At 47.9% G+C, this 21470-nt stretch overlaps 1 protein-coding gene across 2 annotated transcripts in view; it reads right to left on the bottom strand.

The window, feature by feature from the left end:
* Positions 1-19719: 19719 nt before the first annotated feature.
* EXOC5 (exocyst complex component 5) overlaps positions 19720-21470 on the bottom strand; it is a 34659-nt gene continuing 32908 nt past the window's right edge. The window contains exons 17-18 of one of the 2 annotated variants that reach the window (XM_084835397.1): positions 21253-21468; positions 19720-20994 (exon numbers count right to left, since the gene is read on the bottom strand). In XM_084835397.1, coding sequence (XP_084691523.1) covers positions 20806-20994; positions 21253-21468 — 405 coding nt within the window. In that variant the 3' untranslated portion in view covers positions 19720-20805. The remainder of the gene's footprint in view (positions 20995-21252; positions 21469-21470) is intronic. The other variant, XM_084835406.1, reaches the window with a different exon arrangement.

The raw sequence follows: 21470 nt of genomic DNA, 5'->3' as shown, positions 1-21470 counted from the left end.
AGTTGTAGGGCTTCTTTTTCTGTCTAAATATGCATAGGATTGCACCCTTAAGCTATAATAGGCTGGTATGTTATAGCTTAAGGACCGGTTGGAGTCCACCAGGAAAACAGGAGCCTTCAGTGTGGTGGCCCCCTTCCTGTGGAACCCCCTGCCTTTGGGAGTCAGGCAGGTGCCAACATTGTGTTCCTTCCAGCACTTCCTGAAGACGTTGTTATTTCAAGAGGCCTTCCTTGCATGACCAGCCGCGGTTTATTAAATTCGACCTTATTGGAATTTGTCTTTTTAAAATATGTTTTAACTGTTTCAACCTGGTGTTTTATTCTTTTATCTTTGTTGTTCACCGCTCCAAAATCTTCTAACATGGAGCGGTATATAAATATTGCAAATAAATAAATAAAATATTTTGGGCCCTGCCCCTGTCCCCTTCAGACCTGCCTACCCCTGGAATAAGCCTCCTCCTGGAAGCTTCTCCAAAGGGGAATTTGGCGTTTGGGCTGCACCCCTTAAATATTAATCATTCCTTTATGCGATGTCGGTTTGAGCCTCTTTCAGACAGTCTTCCAGACTATATCCCTGGCTGAGGGATGCTGGGAGTTGTAGGACTATTTCTGTGTAAACGAGCATAGGATCGTGCCCTAAATCAATAGCGTGTAAAGCTCTTATGGAATGTAGCCTTCAGATACCTTTTTGGAGGTCAAAACCTGTGCCTTTGACAGCGGCATGAAAACCAGAGAGCTTCAGTCGAAAGAATGGGGCAGCAGCCCTAGTGCCATTACATACATTTCCTGGTTCTCCAGCTCTGTTGAATTCACATCCTCTTTGGGAGAAGGCAGACCTTGTCATTTCTGAGTAGGGGTGTCAGAGAATTCCGCCCGAATTTTAAATGGGATCAAATTCTGACAAATGAGGAGGGCTCTGGATAGGGGTGAATGCTCCTTCCTTGTTCTCCTTGACCTCTCAGCAGCTTTTGATACCGTTCACCACGGTATCCTCCTGGACCGCCTGGAGGGGTTGGGCATTGGAGACACCATATTATGGTGGTTCCGGTCCTTCCTCTCCGGCAGGTACCAGAGGGTAGCACTGGGAGAGGAGGTGGCTTCTGACCCATGGCCGCTCACTTGTGGGGTGCCACAGGGTTCCATCCTCTCCCCGATGCTATTTAACATCTATGTGAAGCCGCTGGGGGCTATCATCAGGAGGTTTGGGGTGCGGTGTCATCAATATGCGGATGACACACAGCTCTACCTCTCATTCAAATCTTCACCAAGGTTGGCCGTAGAATCCCTGTCCAAATGTCTGGAGACGGTGAGTGGCTGGATGGGGAGGAATAAGCTGAAGCTGAACCTTGACAAGACCGAGGACAAGACAAGAGGAGGCTGGGGGATGTTGACCTGGTGTTGAATGGGGTATGGCTACCCTTGAAAGACCAGGTCCACAGCCTGGGGTTCATTTTGGACTCCCAGCTATCCATGGAGACTCAGGTGTCAGCTGTGAGCTGGACAGCGCTGTATCAACTCCATCTGATACGGCGGCTGCACCCCTACTTTCTCAACCATCTGCTCCCATCAGTAGTACATGCCCTGGTCTCCTCTCGTTTAGACTACTGTAATGAGGTCTACATGGGGTTACCCTTGAAGACGGTTCGGAAGCTGCAGCTGGTACAGAACACGAGATCACATCACTCCAGTGCTGAAGGAGTTGCACTGGTTACCAGTTGTTTTCCGGGCCAAATTCAAGGTGTTGGTTTTGACCTGTAAAACCTATATGATTCCGGCCCAGCCTATCTTAAGGAGCGCCTCCAGCAGCACCAGACAGGCCGCTTAACAAGATCAGCCTCGGATGGGAACTCCGCCATGCCCCCTCTTTAATGAGCTTCTGCCATGCATTAAAAACGTGGTTGTTCAGGCAGGCATTTGGGGTGGGTTAGGGTATTTTAGAAAATGCTTTTATTGTAGAATTTTGTTGTTTTAAACTGTTTTATTATATGCTTGTACATCGCCCAGAGTGGCTGGGTGACCAGCCAGATGGGCGATTAATAAATTTAATAAATAAATAAATAAAATCCAGTCTGCAGAATCCTCCTCAGAACAGGGTGGCCCAGTCGGAGCTCACGCGGACCTTTTTTTTTTTTCTCCGCTGAACGGTGGTTTTTACAAAAATAATCACAAAAATAAATGCGTAAATTGGAAATGGAGGAAGAAGAATGCGAACGGCTTTACCCTTTTTATGAGGCATTTTCCCTGTGACCCGAGGCTTTCTTTCGCTGGGGCTGAGTTGCGAAGTCCATGGAAATCCTCCATCTTTTATCTTTATTGACTGTGGAGGTGAAGTCAGCTGAGGTGAAGTCAGGTCTGGTCAGGTGAGGTCAGGTGAGGTGAGGTCAGGACAGGTGATCGGAAGTTACGTGGGGAATCCCCACGAAGGGCTTTACCCTTTTTATGAAAACAAATAGGCTTACGGAGACCTATGGCGGGCACGCGAAAAGGGTTTTTCAGCGGTACTTATGGAATTATTTACGTAAGTTCGGGGAGCCAGGAAAACAACGGGGGAATCTGGGGCATGCAGACAGCAGAACGGGGCGGCCCTTGGCTCTGCGGAATCCTCATGGAGCGGAGCTGCTCTGCAAGGATTCCGGGGGGAGGAACAGATTGCCTCCCCCCCCCCGCGGATTCCCCACCGCAACAGACAGTGGGGAATCCGTACATCCCTATTTCTGAGAAATCACTGGAGAGTTCTTCTCCCTGCCTGCCCCTGAACCCTCCAGTGTGAACCCAACTTCACAACTGGCAGTACAAATGTATGTGGTTGGACCAATGGCCTAAATAGCCACATCCAACTCCTTGGTTCTATGAGTGCCAAATTGTGCCTCTGCATTGCACGTGTACCCCAAAAAATGCAAATTTAAAAAATGTAAATAGAAGCAGCTGGCTAAGAATTACAGGTATCCCAGAATGCGGGAAGGGGGGACTTCTCAATACAAATAGCAGGTTCAAAATGGCCAATTTTCATCTGTACTACAGAAGGGGAGGAAAGGGTTAAACTCCCCCCTTCCAACCTGCTCCAATCCCAATAATTATCACACGCCCCATTTGAATTGTATTAGAATGTACATGTTAAGTGCAAAGCCACATTTAAAATCATATGTGGTTTGGCTATGAGTCTCTCCTCAGTCATGTCAGCTGAGCGGAGGATTTTTTCCTAAAATATCTAACAACTTAGTATGATGTTCTTCTTTTGCATTCGTGTCCTGCTGTGGGCTGCCATGGTTGGTCTGATGCAGCAGAACTCTTCTTGGGCAGTATCCAACAGGGTGCTTCCGCCACAACTGATTCTTTTCTGCCCCACTGATTCTTTTCCACTCCGTTGCACAAATGGCGGGCCCTCGCAACTAAGTTGCACAAGCAGAACCCTCTGGTTATGCAAGGGAGATTTAGTGTTTCCTAGGGGATGCCCCCAAATGAGCAGAAATGCTTTTTCTGGAAGGAGGCAGGTCAGCAGAGCTCCCTTATGGGAGCTCCACCAACTTGCCTTCTTCCAGAAAAAAGCATTTCCGCTCATTTTGAATTGTCCCAGAAGCACTAGAGCGCAGCACTGCACAAGCAGTGGGGGCTGCTTCTTCAACACATTCGGCAGGGCGGAAATGCCCCATTGGATTCTGCGCCTTATCCTTTTCACCGATCCGGGGATTAGAAAGAGCCGCGCTGGTGATGCCATCGGCACTAGCCAATAGGGTACATCACAACTGTAACACAAGCCATATCAAAGCAGAGAACAGTTCAAGCTGAAATGATGCTGAAACCTGAAAAATATTTTTCCCCCACGGCTGTCGAAATGTATGTGTTTTGTGTTTTGCGGGAAGCAAGAGAGCTATCGACGTGCTTCCACTCTGCTCTGAAAATGTTACAGCTGCCTTCACCATTTATGACTCCCCACCAGCCTGTTCCTAAGCGCTTAAATATATATTTCTTTTTGTTCGTCCTCCTCCAGTTCCCTTCACAATATATATTTTTTTCAAGTTGCATGATGGAGTAGTAACTATTCTGTGTCCCCCCACTCCTTTCATTATTATTAGCCCTTCTGCCGTAAGGCAAACCGATTGCAAATACCAACTTGTGTTAAAAAAAAAATTATAGGACTTGTAAAGGGGGGGCGGTTGCAGGGAGAGCTCATACGGTTATTTTCTACCCTATTGGCAATCACCTATTTTAACCAATTGGAAGGCGTATAATTACACACGCCCTCCTCTCAAGCATTTGCTTGATTGCCGCTCATTAAATGCCAACGTTACAGGAAGGAATCTTAGAAAAGCAGCACTTTTAACTCATTATCTGAAAATAAAAGGCCATTTTTAAAATTTAGTTGTCGATAGTACTTAAATTATATTGAGGTGCTACTGGAAATATTTTCCTAAATTGCATGCCATAATAGCTATAATACTTGGAAATGCACAGCAGTTTAAACTGCCCACCCCCCTGAAACCCAAATTTTATTTTCCAAGTAATTTGTTTGTGCGAGTGGGGAGGGTTGGTCCGTGTTCCATCACCGTGGAAGCCCTAAAGCAGAAAAACTAACAGTGGCCTATCACATATGCTGAGGCTTGCCTGGTCTCAGGGTGCACCCCAACGTTCCAGGGTTTGGGCCCCCTTCTTGTGACTGAATCACAGGTTGTGGGTGAGATGGGGGTGATGCAAAAAACTAGCTAAAATCCCCCCAGTAGCGTGACAGCAGTATCACTTACCCATTGAACATCACCTGGTGTCTTTCCCAGCCTGCCAGCAACAGCCAGTCAGGTGGAACAAAAGCAGGGAAATACCTGACGAGATCATTGGAAGCTGCTTTATTGTCCTGTCCCAACTGGCGGAGGAGCTGGAGGTCCCAAAGCCCAGGATACCCCAGCCCAGGGACTGCCCCCAGCCCCACAGGAGCCTGAACCCTCTTGAGGCGACAGTGCTCCCGGGGATCAGGGGCCAGCTCAGCCTCTGCCTCAGAGGCAGAGTCCCCCTCTCCTGACCTGGATGGTCCAGTAGCCACCTCCCCCGAGGGTTCAGGCTCCTGTGGAGCTGGTGGCAGTCTAGTTGGGGCATGACATTTATTCTAAGTCAGACGCTTGGTACAGCTAGCCCAGTATGGTCAACACTGACTGGCAGCAGCAGCTCTCTAGGGCTTCTGGCAGGAGTTTTTCCAGCCCTACCTGGAGATGCCAGGGATCGTGCCTGGGACCTTTTGTGTGCAAAGCAGGGGCTCTACCACCAAGCTACAGGCCCCTCCCTTAAAATATAGCTCTTCATGGTTTCAGGTCAAGAAGGGTTTTTGCCATCACCCGCTTCCTTTTAACTGGAGATGCCAGGAAAGGAGCCAGGGACCTCCTCCATGGGAAACCAGCACTCTTCCATTGAGCGATGGCATCTCCATGTGACAATAAGAGTAAGCAATTCTATGTACATGTTTTAGCATGGGTGGACAACATCCAGGGATTGGGGGGGCTGCACTGCCCCCCTGCCCCACCCCCACTGAAATTCGGCAGTTTGGGGTGCAACGACAAGGGCTATTATGCTTTAAAATAGCCCCACTTTATGCTAACTGTTGAATTTCAGCAGCAAACCACTGATTTTTCCTTGTTTTCTTGCTGACAGAGTGGTGACGGTGGCAGGGCAGTGGGGAAGGCTGAGTTATAGAGCGGGAGATTCAGGACAGATAAAAGGAAGGACTTCTTCACACAGCACATAGTTAAACTGTGGAATTCGCTACCACAAGATGTATTGATGGCCATCAACGTGGATGGCTTTAAAAGGGGGTTAGACAAATTTCTTGAGAAGGCTATCAGTGGCTACTAGTCCTGATGGCTATGTGCTACCTCCAGTACCAGAGGCGGTAAGGCCACATACACCAGTTGCTGGGGAACATGGGTGGGAGGGTGCTGTTGCACTCATGCCCTGCTTGTGGGTTACTGGGCAACAGCTGGTTGGCCACAGAATGCTCGGCTGGATGGACCTTTGGTCTGATCCAGCAGGGCTCTTCTTATGTTCTTATGATAACTCAACACTTGGTTGCCGTTTGGGGTAGCATCATCAATACGAAGCCGATCAGAATGAGGGCAAACATCTGTGTACAGGGCACAAGGCAGACTGGTATGCAGCACCAGTGTGGTGTTTTGGTTAGTGTTGGACTGGGACCCAGGAGACCTGGGTTCTAGTCCCCACTTGGCCATGAAGCTCACTGGGAGACTTTGGGCCAGTCACTGCCCCTCAGCCTAACTTACCTCACAGGACTGTTGTGAGGCTAAAATTGAGAAGACGGGCACCATATAAGCCGCCTTGGGTTCCTTGCAAGAGGAAAGCATGGTCTGGGAGAACAAAATGAAGCAGGACATAGGCTGATAGAATTTTGCCAAGACAACTCACTGTGCATAACAAACACTCTCTTCCAGCAACCTAAGAGATGACTTTATACATGGACTTCACCAGACGGTCAACACCGAAATCAGATTGACTACATCCTTTGTAGCCACAGGTGGCGGACATCTATGGAGTCGGTAAAAACAAGACCTGGAGCTGATTGTAGTTCAGATCACGAACTTCTTATTGCACAATTTAGAATCAGACTAAAGAGAATAGGGAAGACCCACAGATCAGTTAGATATGAGCTCAGTAATATTCCTAATGATTATGCAGTGGAGGTGAAGAATAGATTTAAGGGACTAGATTTAGTACATAGGGTCCTGGAAGAACTATGGACAGAAGTTCGCAACATTGTTCAGGAGGCAGCAACAAAAAACGTCCCAAAGAAAAAGAAAACCAAGAAGGCAAGATGGCTGTCTGCTGAGACACTGGAAGCAGCCCAAGAAAGAAGGAAAGCAAAAGGCAACAGTGATCGGGGGAGATATGCCCAATTAAATGCAAAATTATAAGGAATTGTTTTTAAACAAGCAATGCGCGGAAGCGGAAGAAGATAATAGAATAGGAAGAACAAGAGACCTCTTCTAGAAAATTAGAAACATCGGAGGTAAATTCCAGGCAAAAATGGGTATGATCAAAAACAAAGATGGCAAGGACCTAACAGAAGCAGAAGAGATCAAGAAAAGGTGGCAAGAATATATGGAAGATCTATATAGGAAGGATAATAATATTGGGGATAGATTTGACGGTGTGGTCAGTGAGCTAGAGCCAGACATCCTGAAAAGTGAGGTTGAATGGGCCTTAAGAAGCATTGCTAAGAACAAGGCAGCAGGAGATGACGGTATCCCAGCTGAACTGTTTAAAATCTTGCAAGATGATGCTGTCAAGGTGATGCATGCCATATGCCAGCAAATTTGGAAAACACAGGAATGGCCAACAGATTGGAAAAAATCAACCTATATCCCCATACCAAAAAAGGGAAGCACCAAAGAATGTTCAAACTATCGAACAGTGGCACTTATTTCACATGCCAGTAAGGTCATGCTCAAGATCTTGCAAGGTGGACTCCAGCAATTCATGGAACGAGAATTGCCAGATGTACCAGCTGGGTTTAGAAAAGGCAGAGGAACTAGAGACCAAATTGCCAATATCCTCTGGATAATGGAGAAAGCCAGGGAGTTTCAGTAAAACATCTATTTCTGTTTTATTGACTATTCTAAAGCCTTTGATTGTGTGGATCATAACAAATTGTAGCAAGTTCTTGGTGGTATGGGAATACCAAGTCATCTTGTCTGCCTCCTGAGGAATCTGTATAACGACCAAGTAGCAACGGTAAGAACAGACCACAGAACAATGGACTGGTTTAAGATTGGGAAAGGAGTACGGCAGGGTTGTAAACTCTCACCCTACCTATTCAACCTGTACGCAGAACACATCATGCGACTTACTGGGCTTGATGAAGCCAAGGCTGGAGTTAAAATCGTTGGAAGAAACATTAACAATCTCCAATATGCAGATGATACCACTTTGATGGCTGAAAGCGAGGAGGAGCTGAGGAACCTCATGACGAAGGTGAAAGAAGAAAGTGCAAAAGCTGGGTTGCAGTTAAACCTAAAAAAAAACCAAGATTATGGCAACCAGCTTGATTGATAACTGGCAAATAGAGGGAGAAAACGTGGAGGCAGTGACAGACTTTGTCTTTCTAGGCGCAAAGATTACTGCAGACACTGACTGCAGCCAGGAAATCAGAAGACGTTCACTTCTTGGGAGGAGAGCAATGACAAATCTTGATAAAATAGTGAAGAGCAGAGACATCGCACTGACAACCAAGGTCCGCAGAGTTAAAGCAATGGTGTTCCCCATAGTAACCTATGGCTGCGAGAGCTGGACCATAAGGAAGGCTGAGCGAAGGAAGATAGATGCTTTTGAACTGTGGTGCTGGAGGAAAATTCTGAGAGTGCCTTGGACTGCAAGAAGGTCAGACCAGTCCATCCTCCAGGAAATAAAGCCAGACTGCTCACTTGAGGGAAGGATATGAAAGGCAAAACTGAAGTACTTTGGCCACATAATGAGAAGACAGGACACCCTGGAGAAGATGCTGATGCTAGGGTTGGCGGAGAATTTCTCCCCGAAACTTTGGGGGGCTGAGCGCCAACGTGTTCAGCCCCCCGAACAAGTTTCGGGGAGAAATCCTCCGAACCCCCCCCCCGCACCCCCCCCAGGACGGGACTTACCTTCGCCGAATGTCCCTCCCGGCGGCGGGTCCGGCCGGCGGTTCGGCGGGTGTTCGAGCGGGGCAGGAGCTCGAATGGCTGCCGCCGCCGCCATTGCAATAAAAGAAAAAAAAAACGCCCCCTGATAGGCTACGTAACGATTAACGTAGCCTATCACGGCTAGATTTGCAAAGTCAGCCGTGATAGGCTACGTCAATCGTCACGTAGCCTATCACGGGTGACTTAAAAAAAAAAAAAAAAGCTATTTGCGTTGCCCTTATTTTCGCCGTAGTCTACGTAAACATTTACGTAGACTACAGCGACTAAATAAGGAACGCGAATGGCGGCTCCCTATGGGGGCCACCATTAGCATACGCGTTTTTTTTTTTTTTTTAAAGTCACCTGTGATAGGCTACATGACGATTGACGTAGCCTATCACGGCTGACTTTGCAGATCTAGCCGTGATAGGCTACGTTAATCGTCACATAGCCTATCAGGGGGCGTTTTGTTTTTTTTAAAAAAACGTTCGCGTTTGCAGCCAGGCAAGGCGGGAAGCCTCCTCCCCGGCCTGAATTTCGGCCGGGGCGAGGCGGGAAGCCTCCCCCCCGGCCTGAATTTCGGCCGGGGCGAGGCGGGAAGCCTCCCCCCCCGGCCTGAACTTCGCGGGGGGAGCAGCGAAGCGCCTCCCCCCCACCGCGAACGTCCTTCGAGGACAGGTAAGGGACTTTCGTCCACCCCTAGCTGATGCTAGGGAAAGTGGAAGGCAAAAGGAAGAGGGGCCGACCAAGGGCAAAGTGGATGGATGATATTCTGGAGGTGATGGACTCGACCTTGGGGGAGCTGGGGGTGGCGACGGCTGACATGAAGCTCTGGCGTGGGCTGGTCCATGAAGTCACGAAGAGTCGGAAGTGACTGACCAAATAAACAACAACAAATTCATGTGATAGGGGAGAAATCCAGGAGCGCTTTTGGTTAGCAGCTCACATTTCAGAACGTTGCTTGTTCTCTTATAACACTGGGTGCTCCAGACGCAGGTCTCCTGGTGCTAACCATCAAGAGGCATTGTATAGCTATTCTGTCTTTTGTTCCTAAACAGATTTTTTTTTCTGGTAAGAAAAAAAGATGGCCAAAGCAGTAGGAAAACACAGGAGGGCTACAAATGGATGCTGCCAACATCTGGACCCCTTGTAAAAACCCCGTGAATGAGACAGTATGGCTGCCCAATAAACGCCTTGCGTGGGAGCACCTGTTTCTGATTTTTTTCCAGCAAAGGTCTTACAGAGCGAGGGCACCCCATACAAAGACAGGAAAATAAATTCACACAAACATCCCCAACATGAGCCACAGTGTAGCCTCACGTTTCCCCACCTCCCCTGTCATGGCAAGGGCTCTGCAGCCCAGGCCTGGTGGGGGCCAGATCTCAAGGCTTGGGGAAAGGGTCCTCCTCCCCTCACCCCACCCCATGCTTGGAAGCTGCCATCAGTGCAAGTTGGACATGATGATTCCCTTTGCTGCTTGTCGCCAGCATCTGGTCATCAGAGCTATATGCCTACTGAACATGGAGATTTCACTCTTCACTATTATTAGGGATGTACGAAAGTCACTTACCTTTTCGCAGGTGTGATTCGTGGAGGGGGGAGGAGTTCCGGCCACAGCCGGGCTGCTGTGGACGCAAATGGCAGCTGCCGTAGCGGCCGCCATTTGCATCCTGCCAGGCTGCCGTGATAGGCTACGTAAGTATTTACGTAGCCTATCATGGCAAAGAGCAGGGATGCAAACGGCGGCCGCTACGCCGTTTGTGCCGCTGCTCTTTCCGTGATAGGCTACGTAAATACTTACGTAGCCTATCACGGCAGCTTGGCAGGACAGAAATGGTGGCTGCAGCTGCCGGCCGAAAGACCAGCCGCCGCCAGAGCCGGAGCCCCAGGTAAGTTTTGTTCCAGGGGGTGGGGGGCTGTTCCGGGGGGCGGGATTCCACGGGGTGGCGGGGGGCTGTTCCACCACAGGTTTCAGGGGGCCGAATGCCAGTGCATTCAGCCTCACTGAAATCTGTGGTGGAATTCTCCACCATCCCTAGCTATTATGGCTCAAACCTGCCTTCCCCAACCTGGTGCCCTCAAGATCTGTTGGACTATCACTCCCATCACCCCAGGCAGCATGGCCCATGCTGGCTGAAGATGATGGGAGTGGCAGACCAACACATGCAGAGGCAGGACCAGCCCTACCGTTAAGCAGAGTGAGCCAGTTGCCTCAGGCAGCAGATGCTGGGAGGTGGCAGCAAGGTGCTGTGGGCCTCATAATTTGCCCTGCACCCCCTAGGCTGACCTGCTGCCTTCAGGCATGCTGGAGGCTGCTGTCCCATTGGCAATGTTGAGGCAAGATTCAACTGCCAGCCCACTTAGCTTTTGTGTATGGAGTGAAGTACTAGTTCCCATCTACTCAGCACTGGTTAGGCCTCATCTTGAGTGCTGTGTCCAGTTCTGGGCACCACACTTTAAGCAGGATGCAGACAAACTGGAGCGGGTTCAGAGGAGGGCAACAAAGATGATCAGGGGACTGGAAACAAAGCCCTATGAAGGGAGACTGAAAGAACTGGGCATGTTTAGCCTTGAGAAGAAAAGACTGAGGGGAGATAGGATAGCGCTCTTCAAGTCCTTGAAAGGTTGTCCCAGAGAGGAAGGCCAGGATCTCTTCTCGATCATCCCAGAGTGCAGGACACGGAATAATGGGCTGAAGTTACAGGAAGCCAAATTCCAGCTGAACATCAGGAAAAACCTCCTGACTGTTGGAACAATATGACAATGGACCAATCTCCCACCCTGGAGGCCTTCAAGATGAGGCTGGGCAGCCCCTTGTCAGGGATGCTCTGACTTGGAATGCTGCACTGAGCAGGAAGTCGGACTCGATGGTCTTGCAGGCCCCTTCCAGCCCTAGTATTCTATGATTCTGTGGGAAAGGGGGCCACCTCGTCCTTTGCCTCAGGCAGCAAAAGGTCTTGTGCTGGCCCTGTCTGGAGGGCACTAGGCTGGGGAAGGCTGCCTCAAACTATTAGAAGACCTTTCCTTCATGGATGCATGCAACCCTTTCCGCAGTTCTGAACTTACGTCCAGTCCTCCTGTATCCCCTCGTTCTTAGAGTGCTGATCCTTATGCAGCCAAAACGGCTCCACCCACACACGAGAGTGAGGTATCAGCAGGCTCAGGAGATGCCCAAGGTTTGCAGAAGTACAGAAAATCTTTAGTGGAAAAAACTACGTCTTTAGTAGAGGGCACCCCCCACACAGCCTAATCCGGATTCAGCATGTTTAATGGCTGTCAAGCATCTGCTGGAGGGGGGAAACATGGTAGGGAGTGGGGGAGATGGAATGGAGTATCCAGAAAGGGGATAACTGGATGGCACTCTGAGCAAGAGCAACTCCCCACTGCAACGTTTTGTTGCAGGTCCTACTTGTTTCACAATACTAAGTTTCGGATGGAGCCTGCTTTGTTAGTAATAGCCTTGGAACCATTTTCACTGTCGCTGCCCCATACTTTCCTTGATGTGCGGGGGGATTGGGCTTAATTGTTAGCACCAGTCTAGGAGTGATCGATGCCCCCTTTGACCAGGGGGCTGTCATGGCTGTAATGGACATTTAGCTTTGGCCAAAGAGACTCCATTTTAAGTTAGTGGCCATAATAAGACTAGAGCAAGAATGCAAGACAGAACACTTATTGAAAGTTTAGCTTAATGCAAAAGTGAAGAATAACAGGATGTAGTTTGTGGGTTTCTCTAGCTTCCTACAGAGCTTGCAGTTAAGCTAGCATTTTCCTGTCATCTGCTGTAACCTTTATGAACTTGGGGCTAAGCTTTAACACATTATTGCTTTACATGAGAAACCACAATGATGAATAGCAAATACAGGAGGGGAGGGCATGGAGGAATGTGGTTTAGGGTACGTTGTTTATCAACTATATCAGAGGGTTGAAAGTTCCGTTCTGTGCCACTCAAATGTTTGAGGTGAACCATTGCCGTGACTCAATACTCCGTCCTGAATAAAGCTTTTTGCCAGTGCAGACCATGTTAGTGTGGTCCTTGAAAGTCCAGCTAAGCCACTGATCATGACAGGGCAAACTATCCATTGTCCTCAACCAAACGTTATGAACCTCTGGTAGCCAGTTTTGTAAGCAGAAGTAGCTTTGGGAGAGGGCATTTTTTCATGGACAATTGGTTGCAGTGGGATCTTTCCGTACTTTCAATTCCTCCCACTCCTGACATGCATGCACAGCCTTAAGCTACTTCTCCCCTGCTCCAGACTAAACTCAAGTAAATTCAGAGTAAACACAATTGGCGCCCCATTGGGAGAGGGAGCCGCTTCGTAGGGAAAACTGCAGTGGTAGGGATGTCAAAGAAATCCGTTTGGGGGTTGGAGTTCGACGGGTTTTTCTAGGCTCGGCACCCCCAGACTCCATTTCAGTTCCCACTGCGGTACCCAACTCGATCTGCAGCAAGTTGGATCAGCATGCAAATTTTCCAGGAACTTTGTGCTTGGGGGGGGGGGGAGTTCTGCAATTTGTGCAAATTTCTGAGCAATTTGTAGAAATTATGGTCAAATTTGTGCAAATCACAGCCGAATTCACAGAATTTGTGCATATTTGGCCATAATTTGCACAAATTCTGCTGTAATGTGAGCAAATTGCTCAGAAATTTGTGCAAATTGCAGAACCTTCCAAAAATGCACAAAAAAGTTCCCAGAGTTTGGGAACAGCCCATAGGTCTGCTCACAGATGCAAAGCAAGTCATACACACCGCGGAACTCCATCGAGCCAAAAAAGAACTGAATTTCCCCATGACAGATATTCCTATGCAGTGGGAAAGTGACAGGCAGGGAGAGGGTTATGTACTCCCTCCCACTGCTTCACTGTACAAAAGCCTCCCCTCCCCAAGCTGTTTTTTTTTTTTTTTTTTTACAAAAAAAGGGGCTGCTGGAAGGGTTGTACATTTGTATGTAACACGTAGCTTGCCTCCCAGCACAATCCCCAGAAGGGATTTGCTTAATGAGAATAGAACTTCAGGAACAGGAGGCCATTTTTGAAGTATTTTGCAGCCTATAGAACTCCTTGCACATAACCAACCCCCTTCCCCAGTACTTCAGAAGGAAAGATCTGAGGGCAACCCTTACCCTGCTGTGCTAGTCACCTACTTGCTTGGGGTATTTTATGTAGAACAGGGGTGGGCAACTTGTAGGCCAAAACATCTGGAGGGTCACAACTCCCATCAGCCCTCACCATTGGCTATGCTGGTTAAGGCTGATTGGGGTTGTATGCCAAAACATCTGGAGGACCACAACGTGCCTACCCCTGATAGGGGAACATTAAAAATGTGGTCGCCCCCTCCCTTACCTGCAGTCTAAAGTGGTACAGTCCATTCGATCAGTTCAGAACTTTGCCACCTGTAGATGCAGAACTCAGGTCACAGAGCTTTGGACAATTGTGGCTACTCCTATTTAATGTATATTGGCACCAACAGGAAAAGCTTCCGCCTATACATTCCTGGCTCTGTCTGACAAGACACAGGCTGCTTGTTGAATCAATGCAGTGAACAGTGTGTGGGGTTTGGACTAAGGAAATGCCAGCTTCAGATCCTTGCTCAGCTATAGAACTCACTGGGTGACCTTGGACAGATCACAACTTCTCCACCTGTTAACCTTGCAGGACATTCCATGAGGTTAAGAAATTGCTCACCTGCTAGCCAAAGGAGCCCAGTACAGTAATGAGATCTTCAATGTTGGTTGTGAGGATTTCATTCTTACATTGCAAGTTTCACTTTAAGTAAAATTAATTTAGTATGATTATTGGCTAGGGGCCAAATGTGACAGGTTTGTGTTTGGTATTCCAGAGTGCAATACTCTGTCTTGAACATATGCAGCTGCACCTCTGGTCCATCTAGACCCACTCTGAATGGCAGTGGCTCTCCATCTTTGTCAACCCTGCCCCCGGAGACGCTTGAGATGCCAGGGGCTGCACCTGCACGCAAAACGTGCTCTCGCCCTCGCTCTTTCTCTCTCTGAGAGGCAGCCCCTAAACATCTTCACTGCCAGAAAGGTAAGGCAGCGCAAGCGGAAAATTAACTGTGGCCTTCCTTGGGCACACCATGCACCTCCAGAAGTCACGGCACCAGGAGCCAAGCCCCATCTGCTCCCAAGAACAGCACTGCCCACGCTTGGGGGGGGGGGTAGCTGGTTGGCCGGAAGTTCTGGCTACTCTACGTCGTGGCCACTGAAATCATTTTTTCTGCAGGCAGGATCGATTGAACACTGGCAAACGTTCAACCTGTACCAAGGTAACAAAATGGAACAGAACCTCAGGATGGGGCACCCTGCGGTGCCGCTGGGAACATGACTGGTTTAAAGGAACCATCCACATCCTGCTGTCAATACTAATTTTAATTGGCCTAACAGGGAGAACTGCAACACATGTGGGGCGGGGAAGAATCCTACTGAACAGAGTAAAGGAACAGCTGTACAACTTTAACACTTTTTTAAAAGAAAAGATGGTGCGGGGAGGAAAATGTACAGCATTACTGAAGTGTTCTTCTGATGCAGTTTGCCGACTTGCAACAATGCCAGATGTTTCCTGCTTGTCATTTTGAAATCTTTTGTTGCTGTTGTTCAGTCATTCAGTCATGTCCGACTCTTCGTGACCCCATGGACCACAGCACGCCAGGCCTTCCTGTCCTGCGCTCTCTCCCGGAGCGTGCTCAAGTCCATATTCATTGCATTGGTGATGCTATCTAGCCATCTCATCCTCTGCCATCCCCTTCTCCTTTTGCCTTCAGTCTTTCCCAGCATCAGGGTCTTTTCCAGAGAGTTTTCTCTTCGCATTAGGTGGCCAAAATATTTGAGCTTCAGCTTCAGGATTTGTCCTTACAAATTGACTAACTCCCCCCCCGCCCCTTTTTTAAAAAAACAACAACCCAAAGATTTATACTTGTGAGCAGAATCAATCCTTTAAAATGTTGGCTGTAAGATTCAGAGGTATCAGAGAGGTCTGCTTGGAATCCACATCACAGCTTCAGAAAACGGCAGCTGTACAGCAAGTGCCCCCCCCCCGTGTCCACAGAACCCTTTGTGCCTTTGCCATGGCCAACGAAGAGAGCAATGCGACTGAACGAAGCAGGCGTTTTCCCAGAATGCTTGAGGAAGCTTGGCATGCTTCTCCCCTCTCTGGTTTATCACTGTAATACTGTGCTCAATTTAAAAAAAAGAAAATCTACAGCATTCTAAATCAGGCAGTATTTCCTGAGCCTGCAGACGTTTAAAAGCTTGCAGGAGGATACTTGTAGGTTGATGTCAAGAGCAGGGCTGTCTGCTTAAAGCGGAGCAGGGAAAGCCTCTTGTAAGATGCACTGAAAGCACAGGCCAGTGATCTCCTTGGGGACAACACAAGTGGGATTAAGCAGTTCACCCCAACAGGAGCACACCTTGTTTCTTTGCCATGGGGAACATTCTCTGGTCGTCATGTATTCTTCAAGCCAAATGGATTATTAGGTTTGATTTTATCCACGGCCACCACCAGCTCTACATCTGGTTGTGGTTTCTTACTCTCAAGGCAGGAAGAAGATCCACAGGCCTTTCCTGCCTCACTGATGCCAAGGTCCATTTGCCCACCATCATCTCACTCGCACCACAGAATGGAGAAGGGATCCATTTCTAATCCAGAATGAGCAAGACCTCATCAAGGAGGTGTGCCTTGGAATACCTGCCTCACTGACAACTTGTACAAATGCACGCACCACACAAAGCTTGCAGGGCAATCATAGGCAGGTCCACTCAGAAGTAAGACCCTTGGCGTTCAATGGGACTTACTCCAGGTAAACGAGTATAGAATTGCACTGTAAATTAGGAGCTACTTGAAGGTCATGATACAGCAATTGTAGCCTTGACAGCAGCCTTCCTTCCGCAACCTGATGCAGTCTAAAACATCTGGACAGCAACTCCTATCAGCCTCAGCTAGTGTGGCCAATGGTCAGGAATCCTGGAAGTTGTAGTCTGGAGGGCACCAGGTTGGGGAAGGCTGCTCTACAAGTATTTCTCCAACATATTTTCACATGTTACTTTTCTGTTCACTCAAAGCACAAAAACATAAGAACATAGGAAGAGCCGTGCTGGGTCAGACCCAAGGTCCATCTAGTCCAGCATTCTGTTAACAAGGTGGCCAACCAGCTGTCGACCAGGAACCTACAAGCAGGGTATGAGTGCAACAGCACCCTCCCGCCCATGTTCCCCAGCAACTGGCGTACACAGGCTCACTGCCTCTGGTACTGGAGGTATCACATAGCCATCACGACTAGTAGCCATCGATAGCCTTTTCCTCCAGGAATTTGTCCAACCCCCTTTTAAAGCCATCCAAATGGGTGGCCATCACTACTACATCCTTTGGTAGCAAATTCCATAGTTTAACTATGTGCAGTGTGTAGAAGTACTTCCTTTTATCTGTCCTGAATCTCCCGCCAATCAGCTTCATAGGATGACCCCACTGCATTCTAATCTTTTGAGAGAGGGAGAAAAAAAGTCTCCCTATCCACATTCTCCATGCCATGCATAATTTCGTACACCTCTATCATGTCTCCCCTTACCCTCCCTTTTTCCAAGCTAAACAATCCCAGCTGTTGTAGCCTTCTCTCAGAGGGGAGATGCTCCAGCCCCTTGATCATTTTAGCTGCCCTTTTCTGAACTTTTTTCAGCTCTACAATATCTTTTTTTAGGTGTGGTGACCAGAACTGGACATAGTATTCCAAGCCACACCACAGATTTGTATAGGGGCAGTATGATATATGCAGTTTTATTCTCAATTCCTTTTCTAATTCTGCTTAACACAGAGTTTGCCTTTTTCACAGCGGCCACACACTGGGTTGACATTTTCATCAAGCTGTCCACCACAACCCCAAGATCTCTTTCTTTGTCGGTCACCACTGGGAATGTGCGAAACCCCTTTACCTGGAGTCCGCGGGGGGTCCACTGGGGGGGGGAGGCGATCTGTCCCTCCCCCCGGGAATCCTCGCCAGCCGGCTCCGGCCACTGGCAAACGTCCGGCCGCTAGGACACAAATGGTGTCTGGCGTAGTGGACACCTTTTGCATCCCTGCTCTTTGCCGTGTTAGGCTATGTAAATATTTACGTAGTATATCACAGCAAAGGGAAGGGACGCAAATGGCGTCCGCTACGCCGGGTGCCATTTTGTCCGCAGGACAGCAGCGGATGGACTGGACCGGCCGGTGGCAGGTAGGATCCGTTCTGGGGCAACTTCGTGGGGTGGCGGAGGTGGGTGTTCCGTTCTGCCACGGACTCCGAGGGGCCAGATTCTTTAGAATCCAGCCTCATTGGAGTCTGTGGCGGAATTCTCTAACATCCCTAGTCCCTGCTAGCTCAGATCCCATCAAGCTGTACTTGAAGTGGGGATTTTTTGCCCCAACATGCATCACTTTACGCTTGCTTACATTGAACCCCATTTGCCATTTAGATGCCATTCTCCCAGTTTGGAGAGATCCTTTTGGAGCTCTTCACAATCCCTTTTTGTTTTAGCCACTCTAAATAATTTGGTGTCATCCGCAAACTTGGCTATTTCACTGCTCACTCCTAATTCCAGATCATTTATGAACAGGTTGAAAAGCATTCGTCCTAATACAGATCTCTGTGGGACCCCACTATTTACTTTCCTCCATTGGAGAATTTACCATTTATCCCTACTCTCTGCTTTCTGTTCTTTAACCAGTTACTGATCCATAAGAAGACCTGTCCTCTTATTCCATGACCGCTAAGTTTGCTCAGGAGTCTTTGGTGAGGGTCTTCGTCAAAAGCATTTTGGAAGTCCAAGTAAACAATGTCTAACGAATCACCCCATCTACATGTTTATTGACAGTCTCAAAGAACTCTAAAAGGTTAGTGAGACAGGACTTACCTTTGCGGAAGCCATGTTGATTGTTTTTCAGCAGGGCTTGTCCTTCTATATGCTTACTAATTTTATCTTTAATAATGCCTTCAACCAATTTACATGGAACAGACGATAAATAGGCCTGTAATTTCCGGATCCCCCCTAGATCCTTTTTTGAAAATTGGTGTTACGTTGGCCATCTTCCAGTCCTCTTAGGGACATGTTGCATATTTTGGTTAGAAGTTCAGCAATTTCATATTTGAGTTCTTTGAGAACTCTAGGATGGATACTATATGGGCCTGGTGATTTATTTGCTTTCAATTTATCAATAATGTTGAGAACTTCATCTTTTGTCGCACTATTTGCCTCAGTTCCTCCCTGAAAGCATCAGTTCAGGCACAGGCATTTGTGCTATATCTTCTGCAGTGAAGAAAACAAGTTTCATGACACTTCTAAAAGGGAAGCAGCTAAACCTTCATGTATGAATGTATGGAGGGTATTAGATGGAGAGGCATTTCAGTGAAGTGACTTTGGCTCAAATGTTGAGTATACATGATGCCAGAGAATAGAAAATTAAGGCTACGTTCCATCCTGCTACTCCCTGAACATGGGCAGATGAAGGGGAAAATAGGTCTCATGGAAATTCAGTCAAAACGTAGACCAGTGAATGGACATTCACTGGTCTACGTTTTGACTGAATTTCCATGAGACTAAGAAGTCCCCTGTGAAAACTATCCCCTGTGAAAACTTCAGAATGTCCCATTTAGGGACATTCTGAAGATTAAATGAGGAGCTACTACACAGATGCAAGGTGATCCTGATCCATAGTCTGAAAGGGCCAAGGAGTATGACCCTTTTAACAACTCTGAGGAAAAGGACTGTTCCTACCAGAGTATTGCAGTGATGAGGAAACTTGAACCAGCTTTCCCCAACTTGGTGCCCTCCAGATGTGTCGGACTACAACTCCCAGCATCCCCCAGCCAGCCCTGAGTGTTTTAGTCCAACACATCTGGAGGGCACCACGCTAGGGAAGGCTGACTTAAACCAAGTGAGCTTTGCCCAGCTTCAGACCCCTTAAAAAGGGGCAGACCTCTGTGTTGGATGGAACAGAGTTCCCTATGAAGGCAATGATATGGTTTCTGCATGCACAGCCCTCCCCAACTAGAAAGATTTCCATACAAATGAGACAAAGACAACATTGCTGGCTTCAGGAGTGTGAGGCCCACCTTCTAATCTGTATGCTGCTCAGTTGTTTATGTCACATCTCTTTTAACAGCTACGTAACAGGCACAAATTTGGGATGTGATGCTTTTCCCAGTCCTATCATCACCGCGTCATTATGTATCAGTCAACTGTTGAATTTCTGTCCAACATGCAGCTGTCACTAGGAATTCTGCCAGAACAAAGGGGCAACCCTACCTGCTGTTCCCATGCCTGACATCTCAGCTGCTCCCAGTACACCAAGCCCCACTGCCATGCTTTGTCAGGAGACTGTGAAAACATGTAGAAGCGCAGAACTGCAAAGAGGCAGCCATAGTAGCTATTGGGGGCAAGAGGAGAAGGCGTTAGGGACGAAGGGCATGGAAAGTGGAGGGCACAGAAAGTGACTTGTTCTGCCTGTTGCAGAACAGAAGCACTACATCAAGAAGAACATTTACCTCTCCAGGGGACACAAATCCTGATACTTTTCAACCACAGCAGATTCCAATTTTAATCAGAGTAAATGTTTACATGTGGTGAATGCCATTTTGAGAATGCACAAAACCATTTAAAGAACACCCATCTACAACAGGGTAGAATCAAAGGACTGTTCCACTCTGCTTATTAAATGTGCTTTCTACCAGAGTGACTGTAATGTATTAGCTTTCGGTGTGGGAAACGCAACAAAATATGGTAGTGTGAATCCATGCTGTTTACACTGAAAAATACTAAAATGCAAGTCATTCCATTTGGAGAAATGCTGAAAATTTGATTTTTTCCCCCTCTCATTTGGAAGGGAAGTCAGAAAGGCTCATGTGCACCGCTCACTTTCTTGCAGCCACACGGTGTTGTTATGGATGACAGGAAGTGATTTTGCAGAACCTTGATTTCTGGAGACTGTTTATTTCACAAGGAAGATGAAAAGAGGACAATGGAAAGGCCCAGTTTAAGTTATGGCTGTTATTTTTGTTCTGAGCACCCGTGCCCCCCAGCCACCTCCCAGCCCATTTCCTCCTCAAAAGCTGCCACCACTGTGCTATCTAGTGAGCCAAGTCCCAGCAACCGCTTGATTTCATTTCTTCTGCACTCTCAGCTGAAGTGGCGGCCAAGACGAGCAGATCTGTAGTCAAGGCGGAGCTGTACAAAGGAGTGGAGAATGTTCTTCTCCAGAATAGCCAGCTGCTCTCCTGAGCAGACCTGTTTCAAGTTGTCTGGAGCTACGACAAGGAGGTTGCAAAGGGAATGGAGGGTGTCAAAGAGCTGCAACACCAACGCAATCTATGGTAATGGGGAAAAGCAAAGGAAAATCAGTGTAAACATCAAATGATGCCTCTGAGGTCAGCCTGGAGATTATTAGCAGCCCCTCTTAATGTACAGTTTTTCTTGTTCATGCACACCACAACCCTGGAAGGTGGATCACTTAAATATACCCATTTTACAAATGCAAGACTATAGCTTACATAAGGCCATCTACTTAAATATACAACCAAGGGGCTATGCCCCATATTGCACCTGGCAAGTATAACTGCCGCGTACCTTGAACTCTTTGGCGCACTTCCTGTATTCAGCCACATCACAAATTGCCAACATGCCGCCCATGCAGCTATAGGAATACTGTTGCAGGTGTTCATAGATGAGCCGGTGGAAACGAACGCCAAACTCCATAAGAACACTGTCTACATTCTTGCCATCCATAGAATTCCTGATCTTTTCCACTTGCTTTCTAACATAGGCACAGACTTTGGCACAGGCCT

Source organism: Heloderma suspectum, chromosome 1 (genome assembly GCF_057233095.1).
Source record: "Heloderma suspectum isolate Gila_16-S chromosome 1, 16-S_ref, whole genome shotgun sequence".
In the NCBI taxonomy this organism is placed as follows: Eukaryota; Metazoa; Chordata; class Lepidosauria; order Squamata; family Helodermatidae; genus Heloderma; species Heloderma suspectum.
The sequence above is the reverse complement of the archived record's forward strand: the minus strand, read 5'-3'. Positions and strand labels throughout refer to the sequence as shown.